At 43.6% G+C, this 20,841-nt stretch overlaps 2 protein-coding genes across 4 annotated transcripts; one reads left to right on the forward strand and one right to left on the reverse strand.

The window, feature by feature from the left end:
- Nucleotides 1-231: 231 nt before the first annotated feature.
- tulp4a (TUB like protein 4a) lies at nucleotides 232-19,186 on the reverse strand. Of its 3 annotated transcripts, none has more exons than XM_077587169.1 (14): nucleotides 19,020-19,186; nucleotides 16,621-17,333; nucleotides 9,995-10,123; nucleotides 9,763-9,924; nucleotides 9,508-9,688; nucleotides 9,112-9,219; nucleotides 8,883-9,049; nucleotides 7,780-8,004; nucleotides 7,465-7,696; nucleotides 7,190-7,334; nucleotides 6,855-7,026; nucleotides 6,673-6,766; nucleotides 3,062-6,522; nucleotides 232-2,934 (listed from the first exon to the last, which is right to left on the reverse strand). In XM_077587169.1, exons 2-14 carry the CDS (start codon nucleotides 16,870-16,872, stop codon nucleotides 2,818-2,820), a joined length of 5,445 nt encoding a protein of 1,814 aa, XP_077443295.1. In that variant the 5' UTR covers nucleotides 16,873-17,333; nucleotides 19,020-19,186; the 3' UTR covers nucleotides 232-2,817. The 3 variants fall into 3 exon arrangements, with proteins under 3 accessions (XP_077443295.1, XP_077443296.1, XP_077443294.1); XM_077587170.1 differs by having other exon boundaries at nucleotides 6,855-6,999; nucleotides 7,465-7,699; XM_077587168.1 differs by having other exon boundaries at nucleotides 7,465-7,699; nucleotides 19,020-19,185.
- Nucleotides 19,187-19,290: 104 nt separating this feature from the next.
- mrps10 (mitochondrial ribosomal protein S10) lies at nucleotides 19,291-20,572 on the forward strand. The gene is made up of 7 exons (XM_077587172.1): nucleotides 19,291-19,443; nucleotides 19,574-19,626; nucleotides 19,751-19,817; nucleotides 19,889-20,028; nucleotides 20,121-20,229; nucleotides 20,302-20,391; nucleotides 20,465-20,572. The coding sequence occupies exons 1-7, from the start codon at nucleotides 19,372-19,374 to the stop codon at nucleotides 20,549-20,551; spliced, it is 618 nt and encodes a 205-aa protein (XP_077443298.1). The 5' UTR covers nucleotides 19,291-19,371; the 3' UTR covers nucleotides 20,552-20,572.
- Nucleotides 20,573-20,841: the final 269 nt, after the last annotated feature.

Below are 20,841 nucleotides of genomic sequence, written 5' to 3' on the forward strand. Positions count from 1 at the left end.
AAATTATAAAGCACACGATTTTTTTTAATTTAAAACAATTTATGGCAGTTCTCCCAGTATCCCTGTAAGTTTTATATTTAATATCACTGACAATTCATATGATAGCTTTGAGATAGATTTCACAAAGGCAAATGTTATTATATATATTTTATATTTCTTGACTTTATTGTTTAGAAAATTCATGCAAACCGAGAGCAGGATGAGCAACTGTTCATTTGCACCAGACAGAAATTTTGACTTTTTTTGGCAACAGACTGGTTTTATTCAAAAGATGCATGACATATACAATTATAAAATAATTTACATTGGCATGCTTTAACTAATCCATTCACTAAAAACGTTCAGTCACTAAATTGGACTTTTTTTTCTTCTTTTTTTCTTTCTCCCTCTTTTAAAGTCTACACCTACAAATACAGAGCACATACTTTTCCTAAAGAAAAGCCCCATCCTGCAGTGTCTACATCAGGTTGAACACCTTTAAAAGCCCTACTTGATAGATCCGAGCTCAGAGGCTTGCACTTTGTGAACGCGTGACATTGATGTAAACGTGTCATTAGCCGTGAAAGTGGATTCAACACTGATGAGGCAGACGTAAAAACACATACGCACACACACACACTCACACACAACATGACGAAAAACAGTACTGGATGCCCTCTCCATTCAAAAGTCACTAACTTGCTCCATCTTACACTTCAGGTAAAACTAGTAGAAATTGGGGCGATAAATTGCTAAATGTTCAAAACTCCACAATGTACAGTTATGTATCTCCTTTAGGAAATGAGCTTATAAAAAAAAAGACACCCGCAATTTGAGATGCTGGATGTAAAAGATTGTTTTAAAGTGGGCCAACAACCAACAAGTTTTTTTTTCCAGAAAATAAAATATTGCACAACTATACATAAATAGATCTTACACCATGCATTTCATTTTGGTCAAATACAAGTTTCAATGTTAATTTTCCAGCTTTTTTTATGCAATAGTGTATTTTGGCACAAAAATTTGAGGGAAAAACTTCACATTTCAACAGAATAGTTGTAAGAGTACTAATTTATCACTTTAGAAGATTAAGGCTATTTTTTAAACAATTAATTTTAGAATAATTAAGATAAGATTATTTCCTTTGAAAAGGAATACTACTTACGAATAGGTATGATACAATGAGAAATAGTCATATTACAGTGACAAAGGGTAATTTTGAGATTATTATTATAAAAGGGGGCGGGGAGTTATTAATTCGAGAGTAAAGTTTTAAAAATGTCACAATTCTCAAGATTTCTAATGAGGTTTCAAATTATTAAAGTCAGAATTAAATGAAAAATGTTGGGAAAACCACCATGAGTAATAAAAGAGTTGTGAAATTGCATGGGAATAAAAAATACAGAAAATACTGATTGGATCTGACAAGGAAAATGTTTTACAACAGTTAAATTACAATTAAAATCAATCATAAAAACTCTATTTATTTGCAAATGTCTTGACAAATGTCTTAATTTTACTACAATTTGAACTGACTGTAATATCATGATTTTAGGAAATGTTCTAATTTTTTTAGGAGGCAGGGGTTAAGGTATTGATATTTTAAAAGTGTATTTAAACACCAAAAAGTCACATTACTATATTATAAAGTTCAACCATAATAATATCAACAGCAGAGGGCTTTTTGTGAGCAGTGTTATCTTTTCTCTCATAACTTTATGGGGAAAAAATGCACTAGTTGCAACTAATTTTACTTTTTTTTTTTTAACTGAGCAGACTAATGAAGTTATGTTGCTATAAAAGACAAGCGATAAACCCCACCCGGAGAGTCGACCCACTGGCTTCATCCTTCATTGGTGTGATGACTTTTTTTTTTTTAAATCAGCAAAATAAGATATTCAATTTTGCTTTGAACAGTATTACAGCATTAAACACAGTGGCAAAGTCATCCAAGTCTCTTGATTCCTTCCTCCCAAATAACTCAGCTATCCTATTTTTTTTTTTTACTGATATGTCTATTATGTCTGAGGAGATTACGGGAGAAATGTATAAAAATATTCCCTGCACCTCCTTTAACCGCGTTAAAGAGTGGGGATGGTGGCGAGAAACACGCACTTCACAGAAGTGACGACAGGTCGCCGCGAGTGACGTCGGAGGAACGTCATTACATGAAAATATCGCAACTTTGTCTCCTGAATGGAAGCGATGCATGCAGACAGGATGGGGCCAAAACAATGGCGGCGATTCCAAATGTACAGTACGCATAACTTAATCCTTGTTCGCTTATCCTTCAATCAAAAAAACAAAAAAAGGATCCTCGTATTTTCACGTCACCGCTCATGTGAACTGACAGTAGAAAAAGGAATGGCCGAGAGCAAAATCAAAAGCCGACTGTCCACCATTTGGTGTCGCAAACACCCCTAAAAGCGAAAATCGACTAGTGGTGTGTTGTACAGCAATGGATTGAAGTGGCCAGTAGTACCTGCGTGCGCTCTGGAGACAAACAACATATCACCAGAGTGTAGTTTTCAAGTATTCGCGCTGCTTCCTTTTCTTCTATTCAAATCCAAAAGAAATCCTAACCAAACCGCACATTGACACTTTTCTCTCGCTCGTCGAAAAGCGTCGACTGGACTAACTAGAGCAGCGTTTATTTGCATGACGGCCGCCAGGAGCGCAGCGCCAGAGTGCTGGCCCGTGGCACCCGCGACTCAAGTGGCAGCATCGTGTAGTGCAGGGGGATCCCATCGCTCCCCTCGTGTCTTTTCCGTCTAGCCGGCGAGGGTCGCCGTGGCCCAGAAAAGCGACTTCCTTCAATCCCGGCCTGGGCGCGGCGTCTCATTTGAGACGTTGCGTGACGTTAGCCAAGGCCACCGCGAAGGCCTGCACGGCGGAGAAGGGATACTGAAAGTCCAGGATGTAGGCGTTGCCGTCAATGCGGCCGAATTGCATCACCTGCAAACAACGTTAGGGAGAAACATTTTACAATTCCATCTCAACCTCATTTCAGAAAAAGACGAAAGAGATTCTATATTCATATATCTATGTTATTCAAGTCCCAACCCTGAGTGCGCTTTCTTACCTGTCTGCCTTCAAGTTCTATTTGAAAGTTCTTGGCGGACTCCTGCGTGACCCGTCCACCAAAGTCCAGCTGATACACCTGCGTGGCCTCGTTCCACAAGGGTTGCTTATTGGCCATGACGTAAACAAAGCCCTGGCTGCCCAGACCTCGGTCCTCCTTCTCGTTGGCCTTGCGGCACTTCATCTCCTCCAGTTCGCTGGAGGCCCTGAGGTTCCTCTTTGTCTTCCAACCTTTCTTCCCGCTCTGGCTCTGGTTGAGCAGCTCGTCCCCGCTGATGAAAAGCTCCGGCTCGCTCTCCGAGCTGTCCTGGAACTCGCTGTTGGCCGCGGCCTTGCTCATCTTCTTAGCCTTGAGCTGCTCCTTGGGACCCTTCACCTTCTTCTTGTCCCTCCCGCCCAACCGTGGACTCGAGATGAGGGAGTTGAAGTCCCCCAGGGTCCTGCCCTCCTTCTTGGACTTGCTCCCTTCGGCTAAAGATGGCACGTTAGCCTCCTCCGTCCGGCCTTCCGCCCTCTTGCGGTTCTTTTTGTTGAACTTCTCAGAACGAGGCGGCACGGGGCTCTCGGCTAAGGACAGCACTTCTTGGAAACCTTCCCCGCTTTCCGCCGTGGCTTCTTGCAAACCGGCGAGGTTCTGCAGTTCTGTGTGTGGCGGTTGCGTTGGCGGCGGCGGAGGAGGTGGGGGCGGCAGTGACGGAGGTGGGGAAAGAGCATTTTTGTCCAACGCCATATGGGAAGCTTTAGGCGGTAGAGGCACAGCAGGACTAGCCGACGGGGGGCACGGGTTGTACGTGCCCCACGGTGTGTGGAGGGTGATGGGAGGGATAGGAAGCCCGGCACAATTGCTTCCTGAGGGGTACATGGGTGGTAGAGGACAGCAGGTCATGTTGGGTAGACTGGCAGGGTAGCCAGCGGGTAAAACGATGGTTGCGTCTTGCTGTGACAGGGACACGGGCGCCACCACTTCTTTTGGAGAGGAACAGGGGCGTGGTGACGTCAGGATCGGTTGAAGCTGTGCTCCTGGATACTGGAGAGAAATCTGATAGCCGGCGGCGGCTTGGAAAGACACGGCGCCGGGAGTGGTGGGAGACTTCGGGGACAGCACGTAAGGCAGCCTGGACATGTCCAAGTGCTGGTTGGGGCTGAGGAGAAGCGGGGGCGGCTTGTGCGGGGCGGGATTGAGCGTTGCGGCTCGTTCCTGAGGGACCCACACCTCCTCCGTGGTGGCCGGGTCCCACTGATAGGGTGGGGGCCGTTTCACGATCAGGCCCGAGGCATCATTTCCTCCCACAGCCAAATGCCTGAGGGAATGATTAAGCGTTTCGTCCTCGATGAACGCCGAATTGACGTAATCGACGTGGTCTCTGTTGCTGCCTCCCCCCGCCGCCGGTCCGGAGCCTTCCAGTGCGCTGAGCAAGCTGTAAGAGGACTGCGAGGCCAGGGGGGTGGCGCTGTTGGAGTGTACGATAACGGTGCTGTGCGGCGCTCCGTTGCCTGGAGGAAAATCCTGTCGGATGATGGTACCGCCCGCGATTCCGTTGGCGCTGCCTGGAGCCGTGACTCCGATACTGGACCCGCTGCTACACTGACTGCACGTGTACAATGCCGTTTGAACGCGTTGCTGGTAGGACGCCGCCAGCGCACTGTTGTTTTTAGCTTTAGGTGGAAGAGGCCTCGGAGGCTCTGACATTTGGGCAACTTTGAGGGTTGCCTCCCGGCTATTCCTCCTTAAAGTGTTGTGGATGAGACTAGCGTCCAGCTTCTGTCCGGAACTCCTGCCGCCGCTCTGATTGGCCGGGTCCGGATAGGGGGGAGGATCTCCACTTGGTATGGAATAGCGGGGTGCGGTAAGCCTGTTGAGGGTGGCAGAGCTATACGGCAGTTGGATTTTCTTGCCTTCTGCAGAGGAGGATGAGGATGAAGAGGTGACCCTGAGAGTGGCAGAGCTTCCTGGCACCTGCAGATTGTAGACATTCTGATTACAAACAAGACGGGTTCGAGGACGACAGACTTCCTCCACGTTCCCGCTGCTGTCAAAGGTGGTGATTCTCTCGTAGCCTAATGGCGTGGGGTACTGGCCTTGTTGCTGAGCGAGGGAATAGAGTTGGAAGTCTCCCTTCTTTGCACAGAGCTCAGCTGGCGGCGGTGTTCCAGTGGCGCCCCCAACCGTCCCCGATGGGCCGTTTGAGGGTGCGCCGGAAGCCGACATGGAAGCGGCCGCCGCCGCCGCTGCCACCGCGGCCGCCACGGTTCCGGGATATGGAGGCGGGGGATTCATTTTACTCAATTCAAGCGGCGCACTGAACACCACTGTGTCAGCCTCTGCCAGTTGCGGACCCGAACGCGTGGTTTTGATTTTCAGGAGGGTCTCGTGCTGCTCACCCGAGGCTCCTCTGTCGAGGAGCAGATCCGGCGGCGGGTGAGGGATCTGGATCTGCAGGGCGCCGGTCGGAAGCATGGCCGCTCCTGACATCTGCGATGGTGGTATGAGGGGCACAGCTATTTGACTGTGAAGTTGTTGTTGTTGTTGTTGTTGCTGCTGTTGTTGTTGGTGGTGTTGGTGGTGGTGGTGATGTTGCAGCTGCTGTTGCAGTAAGTGTTGCTGGAGCTGTTGCTGATGATGTTGTTGTTGCTGCTGCTGCATGTGTTGAAATTGCTGTTGCTGTTGTATATGTAGTTGTTGCTGCTGCTGTAGCTGTAGATGTTGTTGCTGTTGCTGTAACTGCAGTTGTTGCTGCTGTTGCTGTAACTGCAGTTGGTGTTGCTGTTGCTGTAATTGCAGTTGTTGTTGCTGTTGCTGTAGCTGCAGTTGCTGTTGCTGTAGCTGGAGTTGTTGTTGATGTTGCTGCTGCTGTTGTAGTTGTTGTTGTTGCTGTAGCTGGAGTTGTTGTTGTTGTTGGTGCTGCTGCTGTAATTGTTGTTGTTGCTGTAGTTGCTGATGGTGTTGGAGTTGTTGTAAATGCAGCTGCTGTGAAGGCGGATGAGATTGCGCAGCTCCAACTGTGAGGCGAGTCATGTCCAGCCCTCCAAAGATGACCTGACCTGGACTGGAGTATCGGGTGGGGACCGTGTACTGCGCCGTAAGGACGGTGTCTTGGCTTTGGTCGGAAGCAGCGGAAACGGCGTTGCTGGCTCCCGGTGAGGTTGCCGTGGGGTTGGTTAAAACATCCAGTTGAACATTCTGATTGGCTAGCAAGGACTGGACAAGGGCGATGGTCTGGGCAGGGGACATGGCCTGGGCGGGACTGTGGATAGGCGCAATGGGAATGTTGACGGTGCATGGCGGGTTGTCGTCTGCGCCACCGGCAGGGCCTGAGACGGGGAGGTCGTCTTCATCCTCGCTGAAGACATTGGGGCTGAAAACGGGCAGGTTGATGTAGTCCATTGAGATCTTGCGTACCTCTGGCAGGTAGATTGTCATCTGTCTGGGCTGCAGGTGGAGGAGGCTGGTTTTGTAGATGACTGAAGGGAGACGAGGGGAAAAAGTGAGTTTTCTTTTTCTGCCTTTTCAGATTTAGATTTTATTTTCAATGCTATTTCAATGTGTTAAAGTTAAAACTAGTAACAGCATTTATATTTCCAATCTAGAAAAACAATATATTAATAGATTACCTGCACCCAAATTTGTTGGCAAAAATGCAGCGAGGCCAACAATCTTGAATTTTGTTCCCCAAATATTGGATGTGACCTGAGCAAGGTAGTTTTGCTGAAAAGCATTACAAAGCATTCATGAGAAAGAGTTTTCAATTTGAATAGCTTCACCACCATTGGCCTAAACAAAACTTTCCAAGTACCTGAGTAATGTCATCTAAAGGAAACTCTCTCCGTGTTAGACTGGGCGACCCAATGGAAGGTTTGCGAATGGGTAGCCGTGGCGACCTCGATACTTCCTGGGAAGTACGAGACAGTTTGGGCGATTTCCTGGGATCAATGTTGATTCTGTTGGTAAAGGGACAAACTAAGTCTCTACAGAGAAAGTCACAAATGGGAAGGGGGGAAAAGATGGTTTAGGCATGCAGTGAAAAACATCAACCAAGTAGAAAATTCCATTCAAACTCGTAAGACCCTATATTAACAGACCCACACAATTGTGTTAGTAAATTCATCAAATAAGCGCGTGTGATTTTACCTGGGAAGCTTGGGGGATTTACTTCCCCGTGATATCTTTGGAGATTTCTTTCCGACCCAGTCATCACTTAGCTCAATGTCACTGGAGTCTGAGCAATTACAGCTGTCAGTCATTGCCGATATCAAGCTGTTGCCATATATTTCATCTAAAGAGGAAGAAGAAATGAAAAAACGACTCAGGTTTAGCCTTTTTTTACGTAAAGTCATACTTTATTCTATGTCTGGGTTTATAATCAAGCAATGCTGGTTCAAGAAAAAGACATGAAATCGTCTTACCGGTTTTACCATCTGTCTTGGGATCCATAATGACAAATTCTGGGCGCAATTTACTTATCCGTCTGCCTTTAAGGATGGGTACCAGACCTCCTAAGTACTCCAAGTATAGAGTGTAGCACGGACCCCCCACCTCTGGGTTATCCTCCGTACGCTTCATTGTACAATGCAGACGCTCGTTACCAGCTGTCGGGTAGCTCACAAAGTCGCGCATGTTGTTGGGGTCTGGAATGGGCTGCTGGGGAGATAAACAGGCGTGGTAGCCAACCGCTAAGATTTTTTTTCTTTAAGAGTCAAAATAAGCCTTCCAAATCTTACCTTGATGGTGGGAATAAAAGCGGAAGTGACGTAGGAACAGAGACGCAAAGGAATGGTGAGTTTGGCCACGTCTTTCTCCTCTTTCACCGCAGTGGCGATGCCCTGCTGGCAGAGGAGCTGCAGATTTGCGATGCGGTGTTCCACGCGCACCACGTAAAGCGCCGGGCCGCATGCCAGGAAGAGACGGGAGTCCCGGTGGCCCCAGCAGAGGGTAGTAATGGGTCGCTGCCAAGAAAATAGAGGCTTTTTAATCGGTGAATACTAGTGCATGAATGCCCAATGGAAATCAAGTATCTCAAAGTTGTTCTTAATCCAGCAATAACCCAAATATCCATAATTGCAGGACTTTTTCATGAGGCATGTGAAATAATCTTGAAAAGTAATCAAATAATGTTTCACATCTATGACATCCCCTTCAATCCGTGTCATGCCCATGTCATAGAGACCATCCACATCACAGCCATCGGTTTCAAACCATGCATCTTTGTAAGAGGGTATGTCCTTTGTTTATATGTTTATATGTAGCCTTTAACATTATCAGTATCACCACCATCATCGGTGTCACTGTCGCGATGCATCTTTGTAACAGAGAATTTGTATGTCATGAAATCTTGCTCTAAGTAAAATATTTTCTATAGAAGTAGAGTCGTCGGACCCACCACCTCCGTACTCTCCTTCTGCAGAAGCTTCAAAATCTCACTCATCTGTCTCGGTGTGCTTTATTTGTGTTCGACCTTGTGAATGTTCATAGTGGACCGGACATGGCATCACGCCAGAGCAAAAGCAATGTTGATTAAATGAAATTCTGTAATGCAAAAATAGCGGAATAACATTTTCATTCAGTTTTTAATGAAATTTAAAAACTAAAATCATTAAAATAGACAAATGTCTACGTCTTTAAAAATTAAATTAAAAAAATATTTTTTTTAATGATTTTTCCTTGTTGTTTCTTCAAAAATGTCAACAAAAAATGATTAAAATCAATATATTTACCTAAATAAACAGTTCATTGACTATCACAGTAGATCACAATTAATTTACTAATGAAATAATGAATCATTCTAGCCATCATTTACTAAATGTTTTTTTTTTCCTATGCTCACCTGTGCTGGTGTTTCTAGTGAGTAGATGTGTTCACCCCGGATATTAAAGAACTTTACAATGGCATTCCTGGTAGGCGAAAGGCAAGATGGATCATGGGGAAGGAGTGTCCTCTCCATACCAGCCACTGCTAGAAGGTCCCCCCGCGAGCACCACTGGGCGACCACATCTAAGGAGCAGAAGTATTATAAAAACCATATCATGGAGGGGGGAAAAGTGCAGTTTGTTTACCTTTTAAGCCAGTGCGGATGAGGGTGGGTGAGAGGTCATCATAGTTGCTCATCAGGCTAATGTCTCCGGAGGTGAAGCTGACCGTCAGCAAAGGTTTGTGGTTGTGCACTGAGAAAAAAACAGAAAAGAAAAGAAGTGTATAGGCATGATTTTGTCATTTAGACGATTCATATGAAGGAGCGATTGTATTTTCTGTAGCGTTGATTAAAGAATGTGAACTGAGGAGACTTAGAAGAGACAAATTGGTAGCGCACTGGGAAATCCAATGCAATAAGAGCATTAGGGAGCCCTGATTAGAGGGGGAGGGAGCTCACAGATGGCAGCACATCTGCTTTCTCGCATCCCGTAAATAAAACAGCTGGACAATAGTACGTCAGCGTTGTTGGAGAGACGCACCTTGCTGTGGGGGGTAGTCGTCGGAATCCGTGTCGCTCCCGCTGCTGTCCTCCACCAGGAAATTGGGGTAGTTCCACGACATGCTGAGGATGCCGTCCGACTCGTGCAGCAAAATGTGGGCCAGCATGCGTCCGTGGCAGTCCATCACGATCACCTGTCCATCGGCAGTGCCAAACAAAACCTACGCGGTGACAGTTAAGCGTTAGAATAAGACTTTAGGTGGGAATTTAGGTAAGAAAGAAGTGCGGTTCATACCTGCTGGTCGTCAGGAGTCCAAATACCGCATGTGATTTGACTCTCCAGGTTGATCTCGGAGGACCAGTGCCTTTGCCCGCTGACGGAGCCCACCAGGACAAAGCCATCGCGGTAGGAGATGAGCGCCTGAGTGCCGTCATGTGACCACGTGAAGTCACTGACCTGCAGAGATGTTAAGACTTCAACCTTGTGTTGTTGATGATGATAGTGGAATTGATTAAAGGTGATCTACCTGAGCTCCACGGTCATTGACCAGCTCCACGGACCAGCGCCCTTCATACTGGATCCAAACAAAAATCCCACCATCTGTGTCGCAGGTGGCCAGTTTCTGGAAGGGCTCATTCCATCGCACCAGGACCACCTGAAATGGACAGAAAGACAACAAAAATTAGAACAACTGAGGCGCCATGAGGACACGAAACAACTGTAAAACATGCAATTTTCCCATATTTCTGTCGGATGTTTCAACTCAAACCTCTCTAAAGCACACGTCCCACCGCGGTGAGCCACCAGTGGTCACATTAGCACTAAGCTAATTTTAGTACCAAACCAAATGACTATACAGTATATCATTAAGTAGGTTAACCTCATTTTGAAAAATCCTCAGAGGAACTGTAATCATCAGATGTATTACACAAAATTGAGGTTCGACATTTTATGACAAAAATAGACGTTTTAGGACTCCTACGTCAATGGAGAGTATATAAAGCAGTGAGAAGTAATAATTCTACATTGGAAAAAAAATCGGGCAACATGTCGGTTTGAATTAATCCATTTTTCAAAATAGAGTGCGGTACACACTGCAAGGGTCCTGCAACGACGCGTAAATGCTGACGTAGCAAGATTTCAGGAAGTAAACAGAAGGATGTATTTTTTGTTGTTGCACAGGAAAGCCTTTGTGATTAAAGCCGCCGTTAAAAAAAATTGCTTGACTAGTTTTGGCAGGAAGGTGGAATTTCATTTAGAAGCTCCAGTTCCACCCAAACTGCTTGGAGACATCATTTAGGCTCAAAAGGGCGAAGTTGGAAAGCCCTGCAACTCTGCAGACTCATAAATATTTAAAAACGGAGCATTTCCTGCAGTTAAAAACGGATACAAACATGCAGTTTTTTTTTCAGTTTTCACCCTAATACGATAAAGTGTATCACCACTTCATTATATGGCTCACTATTTCACACAAAGACGATCAACAGGGGAATGAAGGAATGATCGCTGACATTTAGCAGTAAGGATCACTTAGTGTCACCTCAAAAGAACCCATCACCGCCCTCAAGCTCTTCCCTGCTTTTCTGCTCGTGTCTGTGTGTGTGTGTGTGTATACATTTCTATCTGCCTGTTCTTCAGTGGCGTGACTCAGCCTATTCCCGGAGGAATAATCCTAAGCGGGGAGCAGCGCCGCTCTCCCTCAGCAAAGCACGTGGGTCGTACATGCACCCAGGCACAACACGGGGCACGTTTTAGCCAGGCTTACACTTTCTGAGTATGACTCTGACAACTGCTAACCTCTTAGTTAACGTAGAATGGGTGGGCTTGTTCATCGTGATCCCAACGCTTCGCAAAACCATCGTTAAATGAGTAAGATCGCTCAAGTGGTCACCTAATGAGAGAAGCCATTTCAAGGCATGAAAGTCATCAACTGAAAGAAAGGATCTGTATTAACTGGTTTCTTAAAATGATTCCTATATATACCATTTTAACTTTTAAGTTTGAGAAAAATAGTCAATACAGAACTCCCTGTTAACCTATAATATGTACTGTGTTTTATGCATGCATTTCCTTGTTTGTTCAACATTTTCCAAGAGGGTTGTTAACTTTGTTATCGCATAATACTGCTGGCACATCGATAAAGAAGCGTTATTTGTTGTGCTTCACTGGAAATTTCCTCCATTGAAGAGCATTTAAATTGCATCGGTGTCAATGCACCACCTGGGTATTGTTTAATGAGGATAAAGATTGGGACGCTGCAACACTGATTACTCTTAGGGGGGTTCTAAGGATTACACTAGATTGCCGCAAAGGGATAGCATTTTATTTACTCTGGCATATGTCTGCAGGAAAACAAAAGTATAACGCTAATCATAATCCTCTGTCATGGTTACGGCAATATTGCTAGGTTCTGTCTAACATGATAAATTATACACAATTAATCCGAATCCTATTTATCATCAAATTATCTTCAGATTTCATGGCCGTTTTAGTTTTGGAATACATTCCCTGCAATAAACAGGTGTTTATTCATAATCATGATCTTCTCTAGCATTATCATGTCAATATCTAAATATGATAAAAGTTAAATTAGCCATTGCACAATTACATATGCTGTTGAAAAAAATCTAATGTGGCTATTAAAGTTATCTTAAAAATTGCATGCAACAACATAGATCTACTAGTACGTTCTTGTGCTGAAAGATAATTTACTTTAAAATCATATTTATGCCAGGAAAGGTCCAATCTGGTGCACTTTATGGTAAATTTGCCTTTATGTTAGGGTAGCTTTCCCCTTTTCTTCCAAACAAGAACTAGAGTTAATTAAATGAGGCCCAAAAAAAAGCATCATGGGCACATGTCATGTCCCAAACCACCTTCTGCATCAGAGTGGGACTAATCGGCACATGTGAGTGTAAATTTAGCAGGGTGTGGAGATTAGTGCGAGCTGGTCAGACATCCCGCGGGAAGACAGCTGAGCACCTCGCCGTGACGCAGCGAGTCGGTAGAGATCGCACGTCACATGGAAACAGACAGACAGGATAAGGATAAGACACTGCAGGACACTGAGGGATGATGCCGATCACCCCAGAGAATCACGTAAACAAATGCTTGGCAATTATCCTAGTCACTATCATGATTAGAAAGGAAGAAATGAACATGTGCAAAAGTTGTGAACTTATTAAGATTACTATAGCATGTCACAGACCCTAAGTATTATATTTAAAGCTTTTAAGCTTTTTGACTTTTTTCAAATGGGGTTCAGATTTTATTTTTTAAAGAAAAATACATAAAAATGGCTAAGATTGCTCCGTATAATGTATATAAGCAATGAATTGTTCATTAGATACACAAAGACATTTTGCCAAGTAGATGTACATAACATAACACAGAACTGTGCATTTGTCTCCATTACATCTGTATTAAATACTAATTATATTTATGCACCTATGCTTTACCTATACTGCTTTTTCTGGTAACTGGTGCCGGAGCCTATTCCAGCTGACTATAATATATATTTGATAATATGGTGGCTTATTAAGACCTCAAACTATGTTGTTCTTGTTCATTAATAAACAGGCAGTTGGAGGCTTTGGTGAACCCGCGTTTTTATAGCGTGCTTTCATTTAGGTCTGATTTTATTTTTTACAGAATAGTTACATTCCGGGAAAGGACTGGCACTTTTATGTGGGGTGGTTTTTGTGTAAAAATAACAGAGTTGTAGAGCGAGCACAAAAAATGGGAATAACTAAATCAATGTCAAGCAATGAAAAGTAGAGCCAGCAAGAAAACCACTTTTCCCTGCAGGATTGACTGAACATGATATGTTTCCAAAGGTTCGCAATTAAAGGCAACGGGAAACGCAACAGTGTTTTTATTTATTCCCTTATGTTTCCCCTCTCTGAACCTAAATGTAATCAGATAAGAGGACTCTGCTCAGGTTCTCTGATCCCTTAAATCATTGGATGCCACTTATCCATTAATATTTCCTGCCCTTGGAAAGCTGCCACGGTGTTTCTCGTGTGGTGCTTTTTGTCAAAAGAGCCTGTCGCTTAGCTGACCCCAGCAAGTTAAAAGAGGAGGCCAAATCAAATCAAGGGGCAGCGCCGGGGTGGTGGTCCAGTCAGCAGAAGTGAAAGGACATTGAGAAGGTGCAGTGTCACATTTGAAAAGCGCATGGAGGACCATGGCAACACTGAACGCTGTTGGCACGGAGCCCGGCCAAAAGAAATGCATACTTTTTGGCCGCAGGAGGGGAACGGTGCACTCTCTAGACAAATCAATATCATGATTGTTTTGCCACGGTTTTACAAGACGCGCTCACTTGGATGTAAGAGGATTTGGGTATTTAATAAAAAAGAATTGTGAGCCGATTGGAAAGCTTCATTCATTTACTGTAAGGCGAAGAACCGCTGGCTTGAGAGGAAGGGAGATTCTGAGGGTGCTAGATAGTAAATCAGATGCCTTCTACATTTTATTGTATTCCCATAAGGTCACTTATATATTTATAAATATGAGCAAGACCCTCATTTTTAGCAGGAACGGAAATATTGTCATTGTCAATGACAGTGTGGGTTGCCATGGAAATAGCTGGAGGACCATTGGTTACCTAGACAAAGGTTTGCCAGGATCTTCGGTTATACGTGACGCTGAATTTATATTCATATTTATGTGATAAGCATTTGCATGTTAGTTATTATCATAAAAAAGGAGCCCAGAATTGAACCATTGGTCTCAGAACTGTGAGGCTGACGTGCTAACCATTCACCCATCGTGCCACCGAAAGCCATGCATTTCTAGTACGGATTATTGTCAGGGTCGTGGGGTGCCGCAGCCTGTTCCAGCTGGCTTTGGGTGAAAGGCCCGCCTATATAACGACATTATCTTCAGTATCGGCCCTAACGGTTTCTGGAAGCAAACCAAGAGGGCAAGTTCCTGACGTGGCAGTCCAGTCGGTTATGCAATCCGTCCTGTCCGCTCCATGGATGGATTAGCGCAGTAAAAGCTATTCCTCTTAAGCGCATCGCATGTGTCAAGAGGTCAGACAGGTAGAAAGCACAGGGTGTACACGATAAGAGAATAATACTATATGAAAGAACACAACGGAACGACCAAGTGAAGATAATCAAGGTGAAAAGACACAAAAGTTCCCAAAGCTTGAGAGAAAGCAGGAGTTTTAGCACAAGTGGACTGAAGAACAATGATGAAGTGTGTTTTCGTTCATCAATAATAAAACATTTGTTGGTTATTTCTGTTTCTTTACATAGCAGCCCCACTCATTTACAGTACTAGTGGTTTGTTCCAAGATGCCTCTGCAAAGTAATCGGTCAAGCGTGACAGGCTAGATCTGTTCTTCAATCTCCATAATTACGCCTCACTTCTTTGCTACTCTTGTATTCCCCAGAGCCACGAGCGATTGGCAAACTACTGATTAGACTCAAAGACAAATCCATGGTCAGCCAGGCAAGTCGAAACAAAGTGTACTTCGAGATGAAAGGAAGATTTTCCAGTCTCTGCGGAAGACATAGTCCGTTAACCAGAGTTAGAGGCTAAACTCTTGTTTTTTTTCCCCACTATTCACATTGTTTATTTTCTTGTTTGTGAGAACCATCGTCGAGTTACTGATTAAACTTTCCAATATTGTGCCTACAAAGCCCACAGCGTCTATTCTCACTTTACGAACACCCTATAAAATTGAAATAATTCATCAAAAGGAGTACTTTAAGGCAGAAAGATGGATGTCTATGAATGCAAAATGTGCCGGCGTAGTATCTATTTTCAGTTGAAAGGAGGGCTCAACACAATGGTTCACAATGACATTGTCAAGCTACTCTCATATTTTCAGAGCTGGTGTGGAATGAATAGACGCTGTCAGGAGGGGAAAAAAGGAGCGGCAAGAAGGCTCGTCAAACGAGGTGTTGATCTATTTTGAATCAGAGGAATTATTCCCTAACATAGCAAAAAAAAGGCAGATGTAAAAATATTCTCTTGTGTTTTTCAAGCATGGCACAACAGACAGGAGGTTGTGAAGTTTGAAGTTTGTCATTAGACTAGTCAGGCTGGTGAAAAACTAGGTCCAATTTCAGTGGCATTCTTTTTGAAGGTCTTTCCCTTCTAATTATCTCTAACTCAGACTTAGGAGGAATGGAGAAACAGGAACAAGATGCCTATTAGGTTTATACTCCAAGCCGTGGTAGGCTTACTCGGCGAAGATCGGGATAGTCTGGAGAAAAGGTCTACCTGAAGAAAATCCAAGCCACTCTGACTAATCCTTTTTAAGGGCCTCAGTTTTCCCATGTTTGAATCTCAACTCTTAATAGGTAACAAAAGAAAACCACTGAAGTAGCCTGACTTATGACAGCATACATTTTTGTGCATATTTTAGAGTTTTGTAGGCTAACTCAAAATCTCTAAATATTTACATTAGATAGCAAGTGGATGGGGAAACAATGTTCTCAAAAATATAAGGTGACATCATCTAAACCAAGGGTCGGGAACCTTTTTGACGAAGAGAGCCACAAACAGTTCATATTTTCCAATGTTATTCCTTGTGAGCCATACTACGAATTCAAAAGTCAAAATACATACATGTAAACAAGTGCCTTATCATTTTTTGGGGGGTAATTTCACCATTTTTAAAGTGGAAAAAAATTACTATTTTTTAAAAGATTCTTATACTGTTGCTAATCAATGAGAGGATGCATTCCAGAAGAGTCTACTGCAAAAAATGAAGATTAAAGCAAAAAAAATGAAGATTAAAGCAAAAAAAATGAAGATTAAAGCAAAAAAATGAAGATTAAAGCAAAAAAATGAAGATTAAAGCAAAAAATGAAGATTAAAGCAAAAAAAATGAAGATTAAAGCAAAAAAATGAAGATTAAAGCAAAAAAAGAAGATTAAAGCAAAAAAAATGAAGATTAAAGCAAAAAAAATTAAGATTCAAGCAGTTCTAAATGTAATATCTCAGTTCTGTCAACAGCAATTTCCATATTTTAGCTCACAGGTTAGCAAAGAGCCAGATGCACCCATCAAAAGAGCCACATGTGGCTCCCGAGCCATAGGTTCCCTACCCCTGATCTAAACTATTCCTACTTTAACTTTATGATCGGAGAGGAAAGTATTCATTAAAATTAAGAAAATATAATTCTCCTACCTCGCTGTTGTGCCCTCTGAGGTTGAAATTGACCCTCTGCGGGGTGGGCCGGTCCCGTCTACAGTGACTGGATGTAAACGTGACGCCGACGACCCCCCGTCCGTTCCCGGTGGCCAGCCAGCCTTCCTCGTAGTAGCGCTTCCGGCACACGGGCTTCTCCTTCTCGCTCTTGGGCACGCGGCCCTTCCAGGACAGGCACAGGATGTTGGAGTCGCTGCAGAGGACCGGACCGTGCTCCACGGAGGCGAACATCCCTGCGTGGTGGCGCCCAGGAGAAGCTACCTTGTGGGCGCTTGTGCGGGGGGTGAGGGTCCTCCCTTCAAGAGTCCCGTGCTGAGGTTACAGGTTCCGTGATGAGCGTGTGACAGCAATGGTGCATAGTATATGCGAGTCCCTGGACATCAGTGAAAACCTCTCTGAGGGTCCCAATAACGTCAGAAAAGTTGGGAAATTCGGGTTGGGAAGGCACTTGTCATGACTGGAGATCGCCAAAGAAACGCACGTAAAGGTCGGCTCAACATGTCCTACTGCTGGCGTACGATCCCGGTGCCGTTTGCGTGTCGCTGCCGTCGAGCTTCGTCCTCATCATCCGATCCTGGCAGCGAGAGGAGGAGGAGGAGGAGGAGGAGGGACTCCTTTCCATCAGTCGTAACCCCGCAGGAGCACCGCCCCTCCCGGTAACGTCATAACTCCGGCAAACCTCGGGCATCCCACTGTGGCAAGCCAGAGGAAAAACAGACAAATCGCAGCACCACTTAGTAAAGCTCATAAATAAACACCCCACAGCTTTTGTGAAATATTAACAAGGTGGCTTGAAATTAGCCCTTGGAACCACTTTAGCAATACTAGTGCAAAGATTCAACACCTATAAAAGCTTCGTACAGGATTATTTAGCCGCTTTTTGTGAACAATGGACTTTTTTCACATTTTTACAAGTAATGAGTGAGGAGGTACATTGCTACATTAGCGTATTTTACTTCTAGATCTTAACCAAAATGGATATTCTTTTCAGATTAGGTTTTGGTCCATAAAAAAAGGCTATTCTATTCTTTAATTTTATAGCTTTTTGGTAATGCAAAATGTGGGTCACAAAAAATGAGTGAGAATTCCCCAAAATGGCTTGCAAAATGGGATTTTCTGTTCTGAAAACAAACAGATCATTTAGAGGCTAAGTATCCATTTATTAGATTTATTGTCAGACTGTTAAACCACAATCCATCCAGATACTGCTGCAAATAAATATTAATAAACTGGCCTAAATTACTCCCTCATTATCCATCTATTACTCATGGCACTTTCTCATTCCGGGACTATTCTGCAGAGCGGCACGATTTTAACGACTTGCTGAATAATTGAACAAGACTCGTGTTATCATTTTTAGGCTCCGTTTTAATTAACAAAGGCTTGTGGAATGCTTTGCGCCTGAACATATCCGCTTTGTCTAGCCATTGCAATAGAACCCCTAACCTTGCACCATGTCAGAACATGAGCAAGATATTTCCAGAGCTTCAAGTCAAAATTTCTGGACACGTCCTCCATCCTGAACCCGGAGATCTTTGAGTATCTCGGCCATCACCCATATATGCAAACAAAGTACTGTTGAATTGAGAAGGCATATTACCAACCAATAAGGGAGTAAAACACTCCGCAAATACTAGACATCAATAGTAAATGTTTTAAGATTCATTTTTTCATGCTATAAAATCAATGTCCTTTATAAAAGAGGACACATGCCTAAGATCAAATGAAGATACTGTTATTTAGGGTCACAGGCTGGTGTATATAGTAGTATTTTTTCCCTTGCGATCTCAATGGAAATCCCTAACCAGCACATAACAGAAATCATCTGCATTAATCTAGAAAAAAAATGGGTCATTGCAGTCGTTTTAAATCCAAGCCAAGTGACAGCTGCATGCCATGGATGATGAGGTAATAATAAAACGGTGCAGGACAATACAATCCACGTTCAAATGCTGCTAGGTGGTGGAGCGCCTAGTCCACCGAGAGCATCAAAACATCTCCCCATGAAACAAAAGCCCGATTTTTCCTTTCGGCCATTCCTTTTCAAGTCTTTAGGTTACGATGACGCAACAGATGACCGCATTTGTTACCCTGTCATTATCGTCATTAAAAAAAAGAGGCGGCTAACGGACCCGCTAACAATAGCTGATCCAGAACCAGCCAAGGCGGCGAACAGAGGTTGTCCATCCGCGCTGGCACTGCTCGCTAACCGGCTACAACTAGCACGGCCAGTTTAGTACTTATTTCGATTTTTTTTTTTAATTAAGCCAATGATTTTAGTCATTTAATATATAATGACAACTGGATAGAACAAGGAGTGACATCTGAGGTCTTTGTGTGGCAAATGTAGAGTGGCGAGAGTGAGATCGGAAGCTTACCTCGGCTGTAGTCGCTGATCGCTTGGTAACTGTCTCAGCAGAGCCGCAGCATAGAAGCTGGCAACAGGGCCCCGACAGCTGGGTCACGTGACGGCCACATGACGCACGCTCGTCACGTTCAAGCATATCAAAGCATAAAATAGCCACGTTGAAAATGTCCTCCCTGCGGTTAACAATAGTTTTAAATATGAATTATTCAAGTTTTATTTGCTTGTTCGTCACCATGACTGGTTTTACTGATCGCATTGTTATTTATAGCACATGTTGTTGTTATGTACCTTCCAGGACACAAGAGGGCAGCAGTGTGATGAGTGATGCGTGATGCTTCCGGTTTCTCGTGTGGTACTCCAACATGGCAGCTTCCATGGCGCTCCGAAGAGAATGCTGCTCCCTGGCAAGGATACTGAGCAGAATATCACATTTGGTAACGTTTTAACGCGGAATATTGCACTTATGGGCGTATTTGCAAGTGTGTAAGCAATAGAAGTATGGGCGTAATGTGGATCTGTGGTGACTTCCATCCTTGCGTCTGCTAATATATGAATGTTTTGTAGGGGTCCCGAGTCACGGGACATTGTGCAGGACAGAAGAAATGGCTTACAATTCGGTAGGCATATGTCTAATTATTGAGATCTTGAAAAAAATGCTATGTATAGGTCAGAAAACATCGATCCATGTCATTTGCATGCTGTCTAAAACGTAATAATAGATGAATTTCAAATTGTTTGCAGGAGGCATCTACCTTTGAGCTCATCCTTCCACACATCCTCAGTGTTTTTAAAAATGGCGTCTTCACCAGTGAGTTGTATTCAACTTTCCCCAACATTGAAATCATCAATTCACCCCACACACTTCCATTTATTTCACAGATCACTGTGACGGAGGAGCCTGACACGCTGTTCCAAAAGGTGACCGTTCAGGTTAAAGCTCACGACAGAGCCGTCTTGGACAGCTATGAGTATTTCGCAACGATGGCAGCCAAAGAACTCGGGATAAACATTGACAAAGTGTGAGTCACAGTTATATGTGCTGTGAATCGACCCACCAAGTCTTGTCTTATCATAGTAATCCTGTTTGTGTTCTTTTCTGCTCTGGTTTAAGTTCTGAACCTCCTAAAGACATGGAAAGGTTTACATTGCTGAAGTCAGTCCACATCTTCAAAAAACATCGGGTTCAGTATGAGATGAGAACACACTACAGGTGCATTGAGGTAAAGTCAAGTTACTGGTAGTAAACAAGTTAACCAATGCGGTATTATATCAATTTGTCTTTTGTTTTATAGCTGTCTCATTTAACGGGCTCCACAGCTCGGGTGTATTTGGAATACATTCAAAGGAACCTCCCTGAAAGTGTTGCCATGCAGGTGACAAAAGTGAGTTGAGTTATTATTGAATACCTGAACCGTAGATGTTATGAATCCTCACCTTTTTGCTTTTTGTTACCAGATTGCCATGGAGAAAATTCCAGAGCACATCCATAAGCCTGTATGGAATGATGAGGCTTTGGAGGAAACACAAAAGTCTAGCCAATAAATGTATACCTGCAAGGATGAATTCACAAGCTTTTTAGTCTCTATTTTGGACAGTAGGAGGCGAAAAAAGTCAGCACTCCTGTTCAAAGTTTAGGGTTCTCTGATATTAAAACTAACACAAAATATCTTCCACTTGAATAACTTGACAGTTTGTTTTTTTACACATTTATAGGGAAGTAAAAATAAATTATAGTTATTTATAAACACAACCACATCAGCACACTTATGTAACATTGTTTTGATTGTATACATTTTTCAGTTCACCTGTACCAATGGAAATATTAAGTCAGT

This window comes from Stigmatopora argus, chromosome 19 (assembly GCF_051989625.1).
Source record: "Stigmatopora argus isolate UIUO_Sarg chromosome 19, RoL_Sarg_1.0, whole genome shotgun sequence".
NCBI lineage: Eukaryota > Metazoa > Chordata > Actinopteri > Syngnathiformes > Syngnathidae > Stigmatopora > Stigmatopora argus.